General features: G+C 45.0%; 1 protein-coding gene across 5 annotated transcripts in view; it reads right to left on the bottom strand.

The window, feature by feature from the left end:
• Positions 1-7,760: 7,760 nt before the first annotated feature.
• Positions 7,761-16,949, bottom strand: part of LOC138248932 (cystathionine beta-synthase-like protein) — a 147,621-nt gene continuing 138,432 nt past the window's right edge. For 3 of the 5 annotated variants that reach the window (XM_069202962.1, XM_069202960.1, XM_069202959.1), the window contains exons 15-16: positions 14,648-14,732; positions 7,761-10,774 (exon numbers count right to left, since the gene is read on the bottom strand). In XM_069202962.1, coding sequence (XP_069059063.1) covers positions 10,641-10,774; positions 14,648-14,732 — 219 coding nt within the window. In that variant the 3' untranslated portion in view covers positions 7,761-10,640. The remainder of the gene's footprint in view (positions 10,775-14,647; positions 14,733-16,949) is intronic. The other 2 variants (XR_011194663.1, XR_011194664.1) reach the window with 2 other exon arrangements.

Here is a 16,949-nt window from a genome sequence, read left to right as displayed (position 1 = left end):
TATTCCATTACCTCTTCATGTTCCTCCAGCCAGCCCAGGGTCTCCCAAAATTGAGCCCAGAGTATTTCTTGTACTGGCCATTCACAGGCACAAATACACTGAGCACACATGCTGTGGCACAGCCTCCGTCATAGCACACGTATGATCCTTGTTCGTCCAGTACAACAAGCATCAGCACCAGGGAGCCAGTCATTTTTGCAGCGAGGTGCACCCAGGGCAGGGGTACACGTCCATCACCATGCAAGTGACTTTTCTGTCCCAACACCTTACGTAGGTAGCCATGGGATCAGAAGTAGAGAGTAGAGAGAAAGGTGATTTTACCTTCTGCTTTATCGCTGATTTCAAGCAATGCCTCCCTGGGTGTGTAGAAGGCCCGCTTGAAGTCCTGCCGAAATGTTTGCTTGGGATATTGTTCGTACAGTAGTTTTGCCTGGGGCACCTCTGACTGAATTACAAAATCTTCTATTTTACTGCATTTTCGTCTAAACCTGGAACTCTGGTCAAATGTTAAGTCATCATGTAAGGCTCTCAGGTGGAAAGATGCGTGAAGTGAATTGAATCGAGCAAGAACACCAAGAAGTGACAAGTAAAGGTGAGGTGCAATTGCTAGCAAGGACAGAAAGCCAAAGATTGAAGCTTTAAGCTGCCCTGAATGGAGAGGAACAAAAAAATGATTGTAAAGATTTAATTTCATACAGGCTTGTGCAACAGAGGCCAGGATGGTTGACGGGCCGTTCTGCCACTGCATGATATCAGCTTGAGGCGAAACAGTAAAACAGAGCTGGGTGTTGTCAGCGCACCCATGTATGGACATACCATGTTCTGCCACCAGCTCCCCAGGAGCTCCACAGAGCACAGAACGAACCTGTGGGGCACTCCACAGGGTACCAACAGGAGGTGATCACCTGAATGCACCATGAGCAGTTTGTGACCTGCAGTCAGATCACATGTGGCTGGACCTTGCTAGTAGCCCCAGACACTACAAGCCTAAGAATTAACGTCCAGGATGTAACAGTGCATGCAAAAACACTAAAGAATTCTCCACCGATCTGTCTTCATACTTCTAAATAACAGGAACACTGGACGCAGAAGAAGCCGGGAGTGCATAACATTAAAGAATTGATGGAAATGAATACACAACCTCGACACAAGCAGAAAGATTACACACATCCCACTGGCTGACAGTCATGGTCATAGCACATAAAGTGCAGTTTTTTTTCCGACATCACTTTACTACAAGAGAAGCATTTTCCAGTCATGGCAGCAAGGAAGAGTGGAGGGGGAAAAAGCAACTTTACAATATTGTTGCTGTGTCAAGGCCTTTCAGCTGTTTCCTTTGTTTTCCTTCCCCACTTTTTAAGTCTCGATAAAGACAGCTGTAGCTGTGGTCAGAGCTCATGTCACAACAAAAATAAAGAGGAGAAAAGGTTATTTACAGAGGGAATTGTAAATGTTCATTGGCCTCTTCATGGGGAAGACCACTGGACTGGACATTAATAGCACAAGATTGACTAGGGTGAGGAGTCCCTTGTTTTAGAGCAAGCTAGAGACAGTTGTCTGCCTGAGACCATGTGAAAAATGAACAAACAAAATACAGAGTCTGGTCAACCCCCTTCGCCCCTACAACAGTAGCAACAACATCTGGCAGCACATCTGTCACCAGCAAGAAGCAGAGGAAAAACAGCTGCAACCTCAGGAGGAAAATATCTTCTACCACAGCAGAGACACCAGCAGCAAGCAGAGCAAAGACCACAGCGGCAACCAGGGGAAGAAAACAACATCTACCACTACAGAGACACAAGTAGCAAGCAGAGGAACAAAAACATCTGCTACCAGAAGAGGAAAACAAAAACATCTTCTACCACAGCAGGGACACCAGCAACAAGAAGAGCAAAGACCACAGCTGCAACCAGGGGAAGAAAACAAGAACATCTACCACTACAGAGACACCAGTAGCAAGCAGAGAAACAACAGCTGCTACCAGAAGAGGAACACAACAACATCTTCTACCAAAGCAAGGACACCAGCAAGAAGAAGAGCAAAGACCACAGCTGCAACCAGAAGAGAAAAACAACATCTACCACAGCATAGACACCAGCAGCAAGCAGAGGAACACCAACAGCTGCAACCACAGGAGGAAAGCAACACCTACCACAGCAGAGACACCAGCAGCAAGTAGAGGAACAACAGCAGCTGCAATCCGAAGAGGAAGACAACATCTTCTACCACAGCAGAGACACAAGCGGCAAGCAGAGCAATGACCACAGCTGCAGCCAGATGAGGAAAACAACATCTTCTACCACAGCAGAGGCATCAGCAGCAAGCAGAGCAAATACCACATCTGCAACCAGAGGAGGAACACAACATACCACAGCAGAGACACCAGCAGCAAGCAGAGAAACAACAGCTGCTACCGGAAGAGGAGCACAACAAAATCTTCTACCAAAGCAAGGACACCAGCAGGAAGAAGAGCAAAGACCACAGCTGCAACCAGAAGAGGAAAACAACATCTACCACAGCAGAGACACCAGCAACAAGATGAGGAACAACAGCAGCTGCAATCAGAAGAGAAAGACAACATCTTCTACCACAGCAGAGATGCAAGCAGCAAGCAGAGCAATGACCACAGCTGCAACCAGATGAGGAAAACAACATCTTCTACCACAGCAGAGACACCAGCAGCAAGCAGAGCAAATACCACATCTGCAACAAGAGGAAGAAAACATCTACCACTGCAGAGACACCAGTAGCAAGCAGAGGAACACCAACAGCTGCAACCACAGGAGGAAAACAACATCTACCACAGCGGAGACACCAGCAACAGGAGGAGGAAAACAACATCTTGAACCACAGTAGAGACACCAGCAGCAAGTATAGGAACAACAACAGCTGCTACCAGAAGAGGAAAACAACATCATCTACCACAGCAGAGACACCAGCAACAAGTAGGGGAACAACAACAGCTGCAACCAGAGGAGGAAAACAATAACATCTACCACAGTAGACACCAGTAGAAAGCAGAACAATGACCACAGCTGCAACCTCAAGAGGAAAACAACATATTCTACCACCCAGGAGACACCAACAGCAAGCAGAACAATGACCACCGCTGTGACCAGAGGAGAAAAACACAATTTTCTACCACAGCAGAGATACTAGCAGCGCAGCAACCAGAGGAGGAAAACAACATCTTCTACCACAGCAGAGACACTAGCAGCGCAGCAAGCAGAGCAATGACCACCGCTGCAACCAGAGGAGGAAAACAAGATCTTCTACCACAGCAGAGACACCAGCAGAAAGCAGAGCAATGACCACAGCTGATACCAGGGGAGGAAAACACCAACATCTACCACAGCAGAGACACAGCAGCAAGCAGAACAATGACCACAGCTAATACCAGAGGAGGAAATCCACATCTACCACAGCTTGGACACCAGCAGCAAGCATAGCAGTGACCACTGCTGCAACCTCAGGATGAAAACAACACCATCTTCTACCACAGCAGAGACACCAGCAGCAAGGCGGATATGTTGTCCTAAGAAATATGTTTTAAACTTTGAAATCATTGACTGTTTCCACATTTCCCCTGCCCATGTGAGATCCAGAAGGTGTTTTAAATGTGCTGGAGTTTGTGAAAAGATTTCCAACCTTAGGGAAAAAGGTGGCTCTGCTACTGGCTATAAATTGTGACTGTAAACCATAATTCTACTGTTGATGAACTGCTATTAAAACATATGTATGAAAAGTGAAAAGGGCACTGTTTGTGGCCGTTATGGTTCTAAGCAGCACCTCAACTGTAATGTGTCCTAAACTCATACTACCTTCACTTTTTATTTGACTAAGAATGTGACACATTTGAACCAGTGCTTTTTTTTTGTTTTTTTTTGTTAACCTTTTGTCTCCACTTCAACGTACCTTTACATAAGATTTCCATTTTTTTTTTACTTTAGCATGGTTTTTGTGAACTTTAAGGTTTACAAGTTATTGTGATCACTCTAATGAAGCTGGTCGACTGAACAAAATGTTGTAGTTTCGTCATTGATAACTTCATCGGGGCTAGAAAACCATCTAGCTTTGGTTACAAAACAATACTTGACTTCATTTAATAAACTTGCAAACACCAAATAATACATTCAAAGAGGGAGCAGAAGACCCTCCTGATAAGTTACTCAATTGTGTGGAACTTTCATCAAGTACACAAAAACCAAGAACCTAATGCGACACAACAAACACATCCATATTACGTGTAACGCGGGTTAGGCAGCCCCTACCAGTGATGCACATGGGTATCCGTGACTTAGGAAGATCCTCACCATCACAAAGTGAGATTCCAATCAAGTTCTTCACAAAAACCATAAGGCGTGGTGAATTGTCGTAAGCATTTTCTTCTCCAGAACCCAAAGGTTATCAAAATCCAAAACGTAACGCAAGCAACACCAAGTGACCGGTCATTAATACTCGCCAGGATATCCTCACACTCTTAAAATTCAATTACCAATTGTTTAATATACAGGTAAATCCAATCTCTATCACTTGAAGTTAGGGTGAGCTCATATTCACTACATCCAAAACCAAATCTGTAACAAAAGTCACTAATATAATAATTAATATATAACAAAAGGATTTAAAAAAAAACACATTATTTAAATTAATCAAATCACTAATAGTCTATCCAAGACTTCATATACTCTCACCTGAGATAATAGCAAATTCGCATTCCTCCTGGTCGGACGCGAGTATGTGACGTTCTAAAAGGATGCCATGTTGAATCATGTTTTTACGCCCCAGAGTAAATGAAGGACTATTGCGTAAACGTCTCAACCTTAACTTTGGGGTACATATGTGTGATCTACCATGTGTACATCATCAGATGTGCCATCTTAGAATGTTTTTGTCTGGATCAATATAACCAAGTGACTTTTAAATCTTTATGTTGTTGTGATATAATAGTCTAGTGTTCTAAACGGTTGGAATAATTTTCTGAGTAACGGTATGGTTAATGAACACGAGGGGCTATGCATGTAGTTAGAATTATCAGAGTGATACATTATTCACATGCATTGTATGTGGCGACTCAGGCCTTGTCTCAGTGGAGGTGTCAAGCGACGTGGTGTTCTGTAATTCAAGGTACGAGGCGTCAGCAGTGTAACAAGGAGGGAGGAGCAGTCCTAACCACCAGCAGCATTATTAATATGTTGGGGGGCTCCCTGGTCTGGCACAGGATCAGAATCCGAGCCAAACACATAACGCAGTCCCTGCTGACAGCTGTGACGTGGTGGAGGCGCTGGGCTGGAATTGCAGTGTATGCCGGCAGGCTGCGCAGTTGTAATATCAAAGCTTCACACAGAATTCGCGAAATATTGCTACGTTCATCGGACGCTTCTGGTCACAGGGATATATAGTGTTTGTTGGTTGTCCAAAAACATGCAATGCCCAGAACCACAGCTTATGGTTTTCAATGTTTAATAGGCTTCATATGGCAAAATCTAATGAATGATTGAAAAATTTCTACGAAGAAAGCCTATGCATTTTTTTTTTTTAATTTGCACAGTATACTGAGCTCAGGAACAATGGTGATTATTATTTTTTTTGCAGTATTTTTACAGCGCAAACTCAACCCGAAAGTATTGCGGCGCCTTACCTGAGCACCACTTATATAACACAAGGTCATATTCATTGTGAGGCACAGGGACACTGACGGCCTGAACTAGGGTTTGGCAGAGGGGATGGATATTCCATCACAAAATTGATGGATAGCCCGTGCGCTGTATTGCGACCCCATTATTAGCCTACGGAGGCCATAACACGTGGACAGGATATTGTCACGTTTCTGATGGAGTAACCCGTCCGCAAAACTCTAAATCAGGCCCTGAGTAATTTGGTCAGAATCACTGATTGTTGAGCCAACACAGAGCCTCTAACCTGGTGCCCCAAGTTTCAAATTCAGCAGATTGTACAGAGTTGTACAAATCTGAATTTGGGGTTCCCATACTACCGGGGGACTCACAGGTCTTTTTGGTCGTCCATAAAAAAGAAAAAAAAAGAAAGGTTTATTAAAGGCATTATTCACGGTGTCATCCATGGTTCTGTCCCATCTTTTCTGAGCTCCAAGTCCTGCTGCGCACCCCTCGCTGCCCCCTGCTGGCCAGGGTCTTTAGACAGCCCCCAGGTTAGGACAGTGTCCTCGGTGACAGAGCCCCCTCTGTGGCTGCAGCAAGAGAATGGAAGAAACTCACTCTCCCTGTTAGTGTTCACCCTTCTCTCACCCCATCCAAAGAACTTGAAAACATCACCTCTTAGGTTTCATTAACTTAAGAAACTTCCATTTGGCTTTGTCAAATGGTTGTGTTATTCTCTACAACAGCAAGAAACCTCAGTGCTCGTATGATACAGGAATGAGTGCATGGGATGGGTGAAGTGTATTTAGAAGTCACCAGAAACAGGGTTTATATATACACATTACCTTATAACATATTTTTACATTGGCCAAAAAACAGTGACTGTCTGAATGACATGTTGCTCTTTTTATTCTAGATTTTGTTTTAAATTAAATGTTTGTTAGAAACTCTAATTAAGAAGTCTGGAGAGTGGGTTCTGGTGTGAAGAGCTTTTCTTGTCCTACACTTAAAACCCCTAGTGTCTCTGGAAGGGATTTGTGGCTCAATCCACAACAGGGCTTGAAAGAGAACCCTACTTGTTGTACCCCATTCTGCTTGGACGAGAGGAATCTCTAAACCAGGGAAAGAGGGACATCTCCCCAGGTGATGACTGAAATCATTAGCGGGGGATGAGATGTTGCACTTGGTGTAGAAGGACACGCTGCACAACACTATCCGTGATTGAGAGAGCTAGGCAGCTGTGCGGCAGTAACAACGCTTTATCATACACACAGTGGTACACCAGCCCATGAAGAGACTAGACTTTGGGGAACTCAGTGAGACACCAGAGAGAGGGACAGTGTAGAGCAGTGGTTCCCAACCTGCTGTCTGGGGACCCCTGGGGCTCCGCGAAGCCTCCTCAGGGGGTCCTCGACCGCTTACAAAATTAAATAATATTAACAGATGAGGTCCCCAGATTTCAGTACTGACTCAGTGGGGGTTCCCTGATTCCAATAATGATTCAGTGGGGGTCCCTGGGCTCCAGTAATGGTAAAGTGGGGGTCCACAGAAGTCAAAGGGTTGGGAACCACTGGTGTAGAGGGAATGGCCTGGAATGGACAGCGTAAGGAAGGTGCTGAGATCTGCCCAGCCCTGTAGTGACTGCAGGGTCGTTGGGCAATGATTGGGAATCAAAATCCAAGGATGGAAGCTCATTCATGAGACAAAGTTATCCCCCACGAAGGGACCATCAGAGGCACTGGGCTGCGATAAGACTGGTCCCTGGTGACTGAAGGATCAGGGGGTGATGCACAGCGAGTGTGCGAGATAGCAGGGTGCAGTCTAATTAAAAGCAACCACTGTCTGGTGAGAAGGCTTCTCTGTGGAGCACCCTACAATACATACCTCCTGACTGCAGCTGGCATCTGCTGCCTCCTGTTCTTAGTACTGGTGTACACTGAGGGGGCAACGGTGGGACCGGACGTCAGACAGAGGAGGGCCGTCTGTTCCAGAGGCCCAAGACTGAGGGTCTAGGGGAAATTATCTAAACAAGTGCCAAAGTTGGCTGGATCAATGAGTCAAAGATCGAAAATAAAGGACTGGGCTGATGAAGCAGTGATCCTTCAACAGGCAAATACCAAGTAATTCAGTAATACAAAGAGACAAGCTTGGAAGTTTATTCACTGTTATCACCAAAAAGGATTCCACGCGACAGGAAATACAGTGCTAATTACACACATCTATGCAAAGGCTTGTCAATTGTCCATTTGTTCTACGGTGAACATGTGCACCGTCAGGTCTGCATCATGCCAGCCATCCTTAAAGACACCCACCAAGAAGAATTCTAAAAATAAAACACAGGTCACATAATCTTCCACCACCCACCTTCCAGGGCAGCAGGGAAGTGAGAGCACAAACACGCTTACATTCAAGAAAGTCAGAAGACCTCAAAGTACAGCAGGAAGACAGTGGTGGAACCACAGGAAATTAAATAAACACCACTAGGAGCAGGATTACATTCAGCGAATCGGCAGGCCTAAGGCCACGCGGCAGTGTAAGGCGAGCAGCCATAAGTACCAAAGTTTTTTGATGTCTGACATGAGTCTGGAACCGCCTCTCAGGCAACAGCACTTATGAGGGCAGCATAACTCCAATACCACATGAAGAGGTAATAAGGAAATGGCACACGTCAGGTGAGGACGACAAAGGGCCTTGTAGGGTAAAATGAGAATCTGAGGTCCGCGGTGGGAGGAGAAAGGCCTCGCATGAGATACCCCCAGATGTAAAGAGAGAGGGCAAGAACAAAAGGGTCTCATGGGTGGAGGGAACCGTACGGAAGCAAACTTACTTCAGAGAGAGCGAGAAGTATTTGGAAGTTTAAACTCCTAAGATCAGGGGGAGTTGAGCTGGGCAGGGGGTGAAAACAAGCGTAGAAGGAAGGTCAACTGACAAGGTGAACATGAAAGAAAGGGGGACATAGTGAAAGCTGGAGGAAAACAAAAGTGCCACGTGAGGTGGGAGGAAAGGCCCAAGGACAGTCTAGCTATTTAGGGACAAAGGGAAAGGCAGAGGGGAAGGTGGTTAGGAATCAGCCAGAGGGAATAAGAAAAGCTTTGTAGGAAAATGAGCCGGAGGAACAAAAAGGAAACGGTAAAATGTGCAGAAGGTTTGCATGTGACAGACCGAGGACACGAAACCATGGTGAGACACAGAGATAACAGGATAAGTTTAAGGGGAGAAAAGTAAAGCTGTGGTACAGAGCAAGTCAGACAGAAGAAGCAAAGGTCTCAGGATTGAGAGAAGAGCTGAAAGGGAAGGAAAATGAATGTGAAACGCACAGGGGAATGAGGGAGGACATATGCAAGAATCTGAGAAGGCGGCCCACAGAAAATCAGAAGAAGGAGACCTCATGGGAAATAAACTGGTAGAGAGCAAACACAAAATAAGATCCCAAGAGGAAGAAGAAATGATAAAAGTCAAAACAGAAGGGCAGCTTCATGGGAGGGTGAGAGCCAGGGGCACACAGCCTCAGGAGAAGAGAAAAGGCCTCATGGGAGAGTGAGAGCTAGGAACACACAGCCCCAGGAGAAGAGAAAAAGCCTCATGGAAGGGTGGATCCAGGGGCACACACGGCCTCGGAAGAGAAAAGGCTTCATGGGAGGGTGGAGCTGAGGGGCACACAGCCTCAGGAGAAGAGGAAAGGCCTTATGGGAGGGTGAGAGCCAGGAACACACAGCCCCAGGAGAAGAGAAAAGGCTTCATGGGAGGGTGGAGCCGGGGGCACACAGCCCCAGGAGAAGAGAAAAGGCTTCATGGGAGGGTGGAGCCGGGGGCACACAGCCCCAGGAGAAGAGAAAAGGCCTCATGGGAGGGTGGAGCCGGGGGCACACAGCCCCAGGAGAAGAGAAAAGGCTTCATGGGAGGGTGGAGCCGGGGGCACACAGCCCCAGGAGAAGAGAAAAGGCCTCATGGGAGGGTGGAGCCGGGGGCACACAGCCCCAGGAGAAGAGAAAAGGCCTCATGGGAGGGTGGAGCCGAGGGGCACACAGCCCCAGGAGAAGAGAAAAGGCCTCATGGGAGGGTGGAGCCGGGGGCACACAGCCCCAGGAGAAGAGAAAAGGCCTCATGAGATGGTGAGAGATGAAAGTAAATAGTAACAAAAAGCAGCAAAAGGGGGTTAAGCTGCACAGTAGCAGAAAAGGCCTCTCAGATCACTATTTACATTTACAATTTACTGGTGGATTTTCTCCTTGGAGACGGCTGGGCTTTGGTTTACAAGCTTCTATGCCAAGCCTTGCAGACCCTCTGTTGGAGTTCTAGTGAAACCAAGAAAAGTACCAGGGGCTGGGAGCGATTACAGTAAAGGTTGAAATCAGACACCCGTTAAGACTCATTACACCTTCATTAAATACTACATCACACTTTCTTTGTGGCACCGTTAGCTGACAAAAGTGCCAATAATACCCTCCGCCTCAGTGCTGCATCACAATACGTGGTTCAAGCACCAGCCTGGATCCCTGCAGGTGACGCACCTAGTGGAGACCACAGTTGTGTTCGACATGAACACGTTCTTCCGTTTGTAAGCAATCACTGTCGCACTCGTACAGCAAAAGGAAAAGGAGCGAGGTACCTGGGGAACTCTTCCAGAGCCTCTCCGCACTGCCAGAGCGCCCAAAATTCCGACACTGATTTTTACACTTTCTAAATGGATGCAGTTGAAAATAAAACAATCCCAAAGTCACTTGCATTCCTCCAGATGTACACCAGAGCAACCACCTTCACCAGCAAGAGGTGGACGGTAACAGGACCATTCAAGGTCTGCGCGCACAGCAGGCTGTGCCGTAACATCTTTGCAAACGTTGATTTGTAACAGTTAAGATTAAGAGATGCTTCTAGGAAAAGCACAGGTTCGTGACACACTAAACAGAAAAATAAAAATGGTCGAAGGTTGAACGTAAGAGCATCCTCCTGGCGGAGCAAAATGCAGCTACTGCCCGAGGCGTCCTTGTGGCTTCGGCTGCCATTCTGACTCGCGCCACCATCTTATGCAGAAACGGAAGGCCACCTCTCCCGCAGCTTTTTGTTTTGCTCCCGCGCAGTCACAAAGTTAAGGAGGTCAATGGCTGTCACCACACCAAACACCATCTGCTTCTGACTGGAAGCGCCGTCACTGTGGTCTGAAAGAGGAAAGAACAGTGAGAATTGAGATATTCAAACTAACAGAACCTGCAACATCCCTAATCCGGCAAGGACCACAGGTTGAGGAATGGTGACTCCCTGCCCAAGTCACCCAAAAAAAACCAAAAAGAGCATCTCTCAGTGACTGGGGGAGACGGAGGTGAGCTGCACGCGATGTCACACTCCACTCCAGGGACTGAGCATCAATTCTGTGCACACAGTATGATGTCAACGATCCCACACAAGGCATCCAATAATGATGATGTCAAATACGTGTGCGCTCTCCCTGAGCACTTTGGTGATGGTCGCGTTATTCCATCACAAACATGCTGGATATCCCGTCCGCCATAACACAATCCCATTATATCCTAAGGGAATCGTAATACAGAGGACGGGATATCCGTCACATGTGGGACGGAGTCACCCATCTGCTAAACTCTAAATCAAGCCCTAAGTCATTAACCATTTAATCCGGCATTCCTCATAACGGCAGATGATCCTTGTAAACCTAAGCACACAGGGCGATATTCAATTGTGACGGCACACTTACTATCAATGCTATTAATAAAAGGAGATGTCTAATTTCTGCAGCCTGCCATGGTTACAGTCGAGTAGAGTCCTGTGAAACCTGCCCCTCAAACCTCCTATAGTCCGGCACTGCTGAAGGACCACAGAGGGTACTACTGCTAGTGCCAAGCTCCTCACAGTGCCCATCAATATCCCCGTCTCAACCTGCCCACCAGTGCTTGGTTCCTCTCACTCTGGCTTGCCATTACCAATGGTTTGCAGCTCATTGGGTTGTGGACTCACAGGCAGCGCTCGCCTCAGCTATGGATGGAAAGCAGGTGGTTGACAGCCGTCTCTACTAAGCCATCATCCGTAACTTCACCTGCACGAGCAGACACAACTAATCCCGGGAGGAAACAATCTAAGGTGGAGTCTGTGTGATGATTGAGGCTCCCAGTTTTCCATTTTAACTGATTTTTACAGATAAATACTAACAGAAAACAATGTGTTTCCTGCCTATATTTATTTTTAAAAGTGGAAAAATACAGAAAATTGTGTTTTTTGTGAGAGACTCCCCATGCTGTCTTTCATGAACCAGGCAAATGCTGAGTAGATAGATTGAGGAATTAAAAAAAACAAATTTCATTAAATATAGGCATATGTTAACATTCGTAATATAATGCTAATATGCACCTGTGCGTGTAGTGCTTTCTTATATGTGGCTGCTTAATTTGCTACCCTGTGACAGGCATCCACGTATGCATGCACGCCTAAGAGTTAAAAATTGTGGAAATATACCATTTTACAGCTCCATTTATTCTCAAAATACAAAATAAATATGGATAAATACCAAAAAGATGGTAAAAAAATACATATGGATAAATACTGACGGAAACGTAAAAAAACAAATACCATAAAACCAGGAGCCCTAGTGATGATACATTGTAGGTTTCGGAACGCAATCACAAGACAATCTGGAAACCTGTAGGTTTGGACACTTCCCAATTATGAATTCTAAAAACAAACACGTCGAAAAGGAATACTTCCTACAGACATAAGAAGCGGATGAAAGCAGTGAAGGGGTCAAGGTTTAGGGGAGAAAGATATAGGGCAGGCCTCGAAAAATCATTAAAACGTTACTAGACTTGCAGATCGAGTAGCTTGAACAATCTACCCGACCTAATTGTAATGTACTTGACCCGGAAACGGGTCTCAAATTGTGTCATCCTAGGATGTAGCGCAGTGGTCGGAGCGACCGCCTCTGGAGCTGGAGACCCACGTTCGAGCCTCAGCGTCAGTGCAATTTCCTGTGATTCTGGGCAAATCACTTAATCTTCCCGTGCCCATGGACAGCGCCTTCAGACCCTCACGGGTGATAAGCTGAGCTATATAAATCTACATTTCATTTAATTCAAATATTGTATTTTACAGTTGCGTTTTTCTTCATTTTCACATGACTGCACCTTCCAATATCTGAGTTCAGCATTTCGTCTGTAAAAAAATCCTCTTTTGTTTGATTAAATACACTAAACGTTTGCTCCATGTATTATAAATCTAGCCCACCTATAGACTACACATTGTCCATGCATGACTTGCCTCTTAGTTTACTAATAGCTTTGCGATCAGGGCAGGAGTGCTTCTCAGTTTATGTTTAAACACTCACTTTTAATAAATATATTACTAAAGCATGATGTGATAGCGCAATGTCATTTAAAGACAGTAAATTTCAAGAAATGTCCAAAAACCATCCCACCAACTTGCAGATTTACTGATAAAACTATATAGTGTATTAACAATAATCTGTGAGAATTAGGTTTCAGAAAAAATATTTAACATTTGCACATCAACAATTAAAGTGTTCTGACTTTTTTTTCGTCCTATTAAAATATTTTTTTCATCACACAAGTATAAGCAATTGGTCTTTCACAGCTACTAGAATATATTTTGAAATGTTTCTTAAGTTGACTTAGTTATATAAATGTTGTGTGTTATGAAAGACCTGATACCCACTGCCTTCCATTTCACACAGGTCAGAGAGTTCACCTTTCAAAATCCTTTGCATTGCAAGAAGACAAACTGACTTTTGACCTGTGTCTCTGAACACAGAGCAAATGTGACAAGCATAAGATCTGAAGGCATCCTAATTGCCAATTCAGTTTTTGACTGAAAAGAACACCTGTTCTTTGTCCACTCGCCAGAAGGGGCAAGTAGGTTGTAAAAATAGCTCGACCTCATAAAAAATGACGCGCCATAGCGAGTGGTCAAGTAGATTTTTTGAGCCCTGTAGGGTAAGAGGATATAAGGTAGGGGTTAGGGTTGAAGCTATACAGTTAAGATCTTGAGGTACAGGGATTAAGGGGTTGGGGTACAGGTGGGTCGTGGTCTAGAGTTATGGGTTACTGGTAAAGGGTATTGATCAGGGCTTAGGGTTAAGCGGATTGGCTACATGTTTAAGGGTAAAGAGTTGGAGAGTAAGGGCTGAGGCATAGGTGTAAGGGTAAATGAGTTTAGTTACATGATTATGGTTAAGGTTATAGTGCTAAGTGTAAGGGGTAAATGAAACAGAGTTACGGGTTACCCACCATGATTACATTTCTTTAGTGTCACTGGTGGAAATGTGTCTGATGTGTGTTAAGGGGAGGGGTTATTTTTACTCAGATTATTTTTACTATCTGTTAAAAAAAATAAAGTGTTTGTTTTCACAGTTACCATTGCACTTAATTTTAGTGGGGCTACAATTTTGAAGTGGTGTGTTGGGAAATGTAAGAAAAAATGTATTCTATTTCTCAGTACAAGAAAATTGAATGCACAAGATACAATGAAAAAGACCTCATCTTGATCCTGGCCTAAGGTCTCCTCTAGAAATGACTTCTTCCAACCTAACCATGGAAGCAACAAATGATCCTAGAGCATGCAATCAGAATCATGAAGCTGGTGTCTGTCCCCCTCCAGTCCTTTGCTCCTTTCAAATTAACCAAAAGTAGGAAACATGCCCAGTACAAGCGGCTAAATATCAGGGAAAGCTGGTAGATTCGGAGAAATCCTTTAAATGATGTAAAGAGACCAGTTATGTTCCTGTAAACCTAACCTTCTGCTGAACTTGGAGCAGCACATGTGACTTTACAACGAATGCCAGGTCATGCTCTGAATGTATAACATCAAGTGTAACAGAATACTAGGTGTGATTGACAATAATTGGTCTCTTTGGCATGCTCAACCCTCTGTCCTTTTCTACATCATGTAAAGCAGAGAATTGGGAATCTTCCTTTCTATCCTTTGCATGTGCAACTGTGCAGTGTGTACAACAGCCAGTCAGCCACTCCACAGACGGTTCACCCCAAAATTCACTTCAAGCTTCAGCTTACACTGTATCTGCTCATGCACGACCAGCGCGAAGTGGTCCGTCTCCAGGATGCGTGAGAGCTTGCCCAGGTTGTCATTCAAACGAACCTAAAAGGAGCAAAGAAAAAACTGAAATGAATAACAGTGCACACTTTCAACATCCCTCCCTACAACCCAATCATGAACTTCAGCCTATCATACATCTCATCCAAGAGGGCTGCATGTACAGACACTACATGGCTCACTGGCTGCTAAGTGGGCAACCGTATTTGTAAGAGTGATCTCGAGCCCACCACTGAAATAATCAGGCCATGGACCTCTGTATTTAGCTGCATGATGTAGCATACCTTCTGAGGGAAAGAATGAGGAAAGATGAGGGCGTGTGACTGATAAAGTGTCGTGGATGACTCAAGCGACAAGCGACTGTGCAGACGCTGTACCCCTTTCCACCAGGTCTGTCTATCCCCTGTGCACCCAGCATGTAGTGACCCAGGAACATGTGTCTGGCTGCATGGCTGAAGCTCAGAGTACATGGGAAACAATTCTGACAGGCTGCTCATCATTTGGCAGAGGTGGAGATGCCCTCTGAGTGACATGAGACGAGGGTCTACACCGGCTTCCAGGTTAGCCTTTACGGTCTCTCCTGGGGAGTACGTATAACGGCTTTGTCACCAGAAGACCTCTCTAGTGAGGTGGCAGGAAATGAGCAAACACTATAGATTGCAACCACTGCACCCAATAGGTTGATTATACATCACAGTGTGTAGGAGGTGCATGGAATCTTCTTCTCTACGTGCAGGTTTGCTTACAGATCTGGACTTGAACAAAACATTGATCTCTGAATATCGTAGCCGCCAACCTTCTATTATTTCTCAGCACTGGAGCAGCGAACGTTACAATTCAACTGAAAGAATGATGCTCGAAGCAGGTAAATTAAGCACCACAAAAAGCCAAACCAGCCATCAAACTTATCAAGCAGCAGTTCTACATTTTTCTAGTGCCTTGTGAACACCAAGCAGTGAGGGAGTCTCCCACATACAGGGGTAGTTGGTTCCACAGGTATCAGCTGAGGGCCAGATATTGTTAGTCTCCTCTCACTACAGGGTTTAACTGAGGCAAGGCACACAGATTCAAAGCATGGAGTGCAAGGGGAATATTGGCAGGTATTTCACAAACTACCTTACAAAGAACATCACAAGGCAGCCCTTCTGACACCACATACAAACATTCAACTCATGATAGAGGGAACCAGTAAGGGGATCTTGTGAAGAGAGATACGGAGTCCAGACTCCCACATCCTGCTGTGTGCTCCATGAGTAATCCATTTCAAATACTTTTGGACATAAGTAGCTTGAAGCGAGACGGTAATGCAGATGCTTTCCCTCCAGATGCCATCAAATGTCAGACTGCAGTCAGATCGGCCGACAGCATCATGTGTGGCATAAAATAATGCAGGCCACAAAGCAAACTGATAGTTGCCAGTGTCCAGTCTGTTGTGTGGTTGAGAGTTAGCCACATGAAGCCAGCAGACAACTCATGGATTCAAAAATGAACCTGAGAAGTGTCACCGTGACCACCTGAGGGACCGCTACACGCCTGAGCCCATGCTCGAGTGAAGAAAGCATCCGGAACTGGTCTGCTCGTCTCCTGATGTGGTGCTCTGAAACAATGAGGTCTTCTGCTTGTTTTTATCGCCAGAGGACTCCCGTAGAAAGTTTTGATAAATTTGAGGGATTGCAAATGCTAAACCCTTTTACAAATACACTAAGTCCATTTAACAATTCAGAAAAGGTTTCCTGAATCGTTCATTGGGTTTAGGAATCCACACCAAATCGGTATTTGGAAGGGGTGCGTTTAGGGCGTCTGTTCCAAATAGAAATTCTTTATGTAATATATTAGTGAATGAATGAATTCGTTCCCATTTGCAAATGTGGAAAATAATAGTTTTTTTTTAAAAAAGTTTTTTTAAGGAGTAGGCATGTGACCACTGCTTACTCCTAAAAAAGGTCTATGAAACTTTTCATTTTTTTAAACTCACTCGTTTTTCCTTCAAGAAAACCGAGCTGCATTAAAAATAATGATTGCTTTATTTAAAACCAATCACAGAAATCAGGGGCTTCTGGTCACAGCAGGCCACCGTCATAGTGATGGCAGCAAATCATAGTGGGCCGGAATTTGCAAACTACCTCATTAATATTTATGAGGTAGATCTAAGTGCAACAACTACGATTTAGTGTTTTGTGAAGTGACCTATTCGCACATAGGACAGTTATCAAACTGTGAATGTATTTGGTAAAAGACGGTGAGTAAACCACAACCCCTTGT

The sequence above is a fragment of the Pleurodeles waltl genome, chromosome 8 (assembly GCF_031143425.1).
Source record: "Pleurodeles waltl isolate 20211129_DDA chromosome 8, aPleWal1.hap1.20221129, whole genome shotgun sequence".
NCBI classification, from domain to species: domain Eukaryota; kingdom Metazoa; phylum Chordata; class Amphibia; order Caudata; family Salamandridae; genus Pleurodeles; species Pleurodeles waltl.
This window is presented reverse-complemented; position numbering and strand designations above follow the sequence as displayed.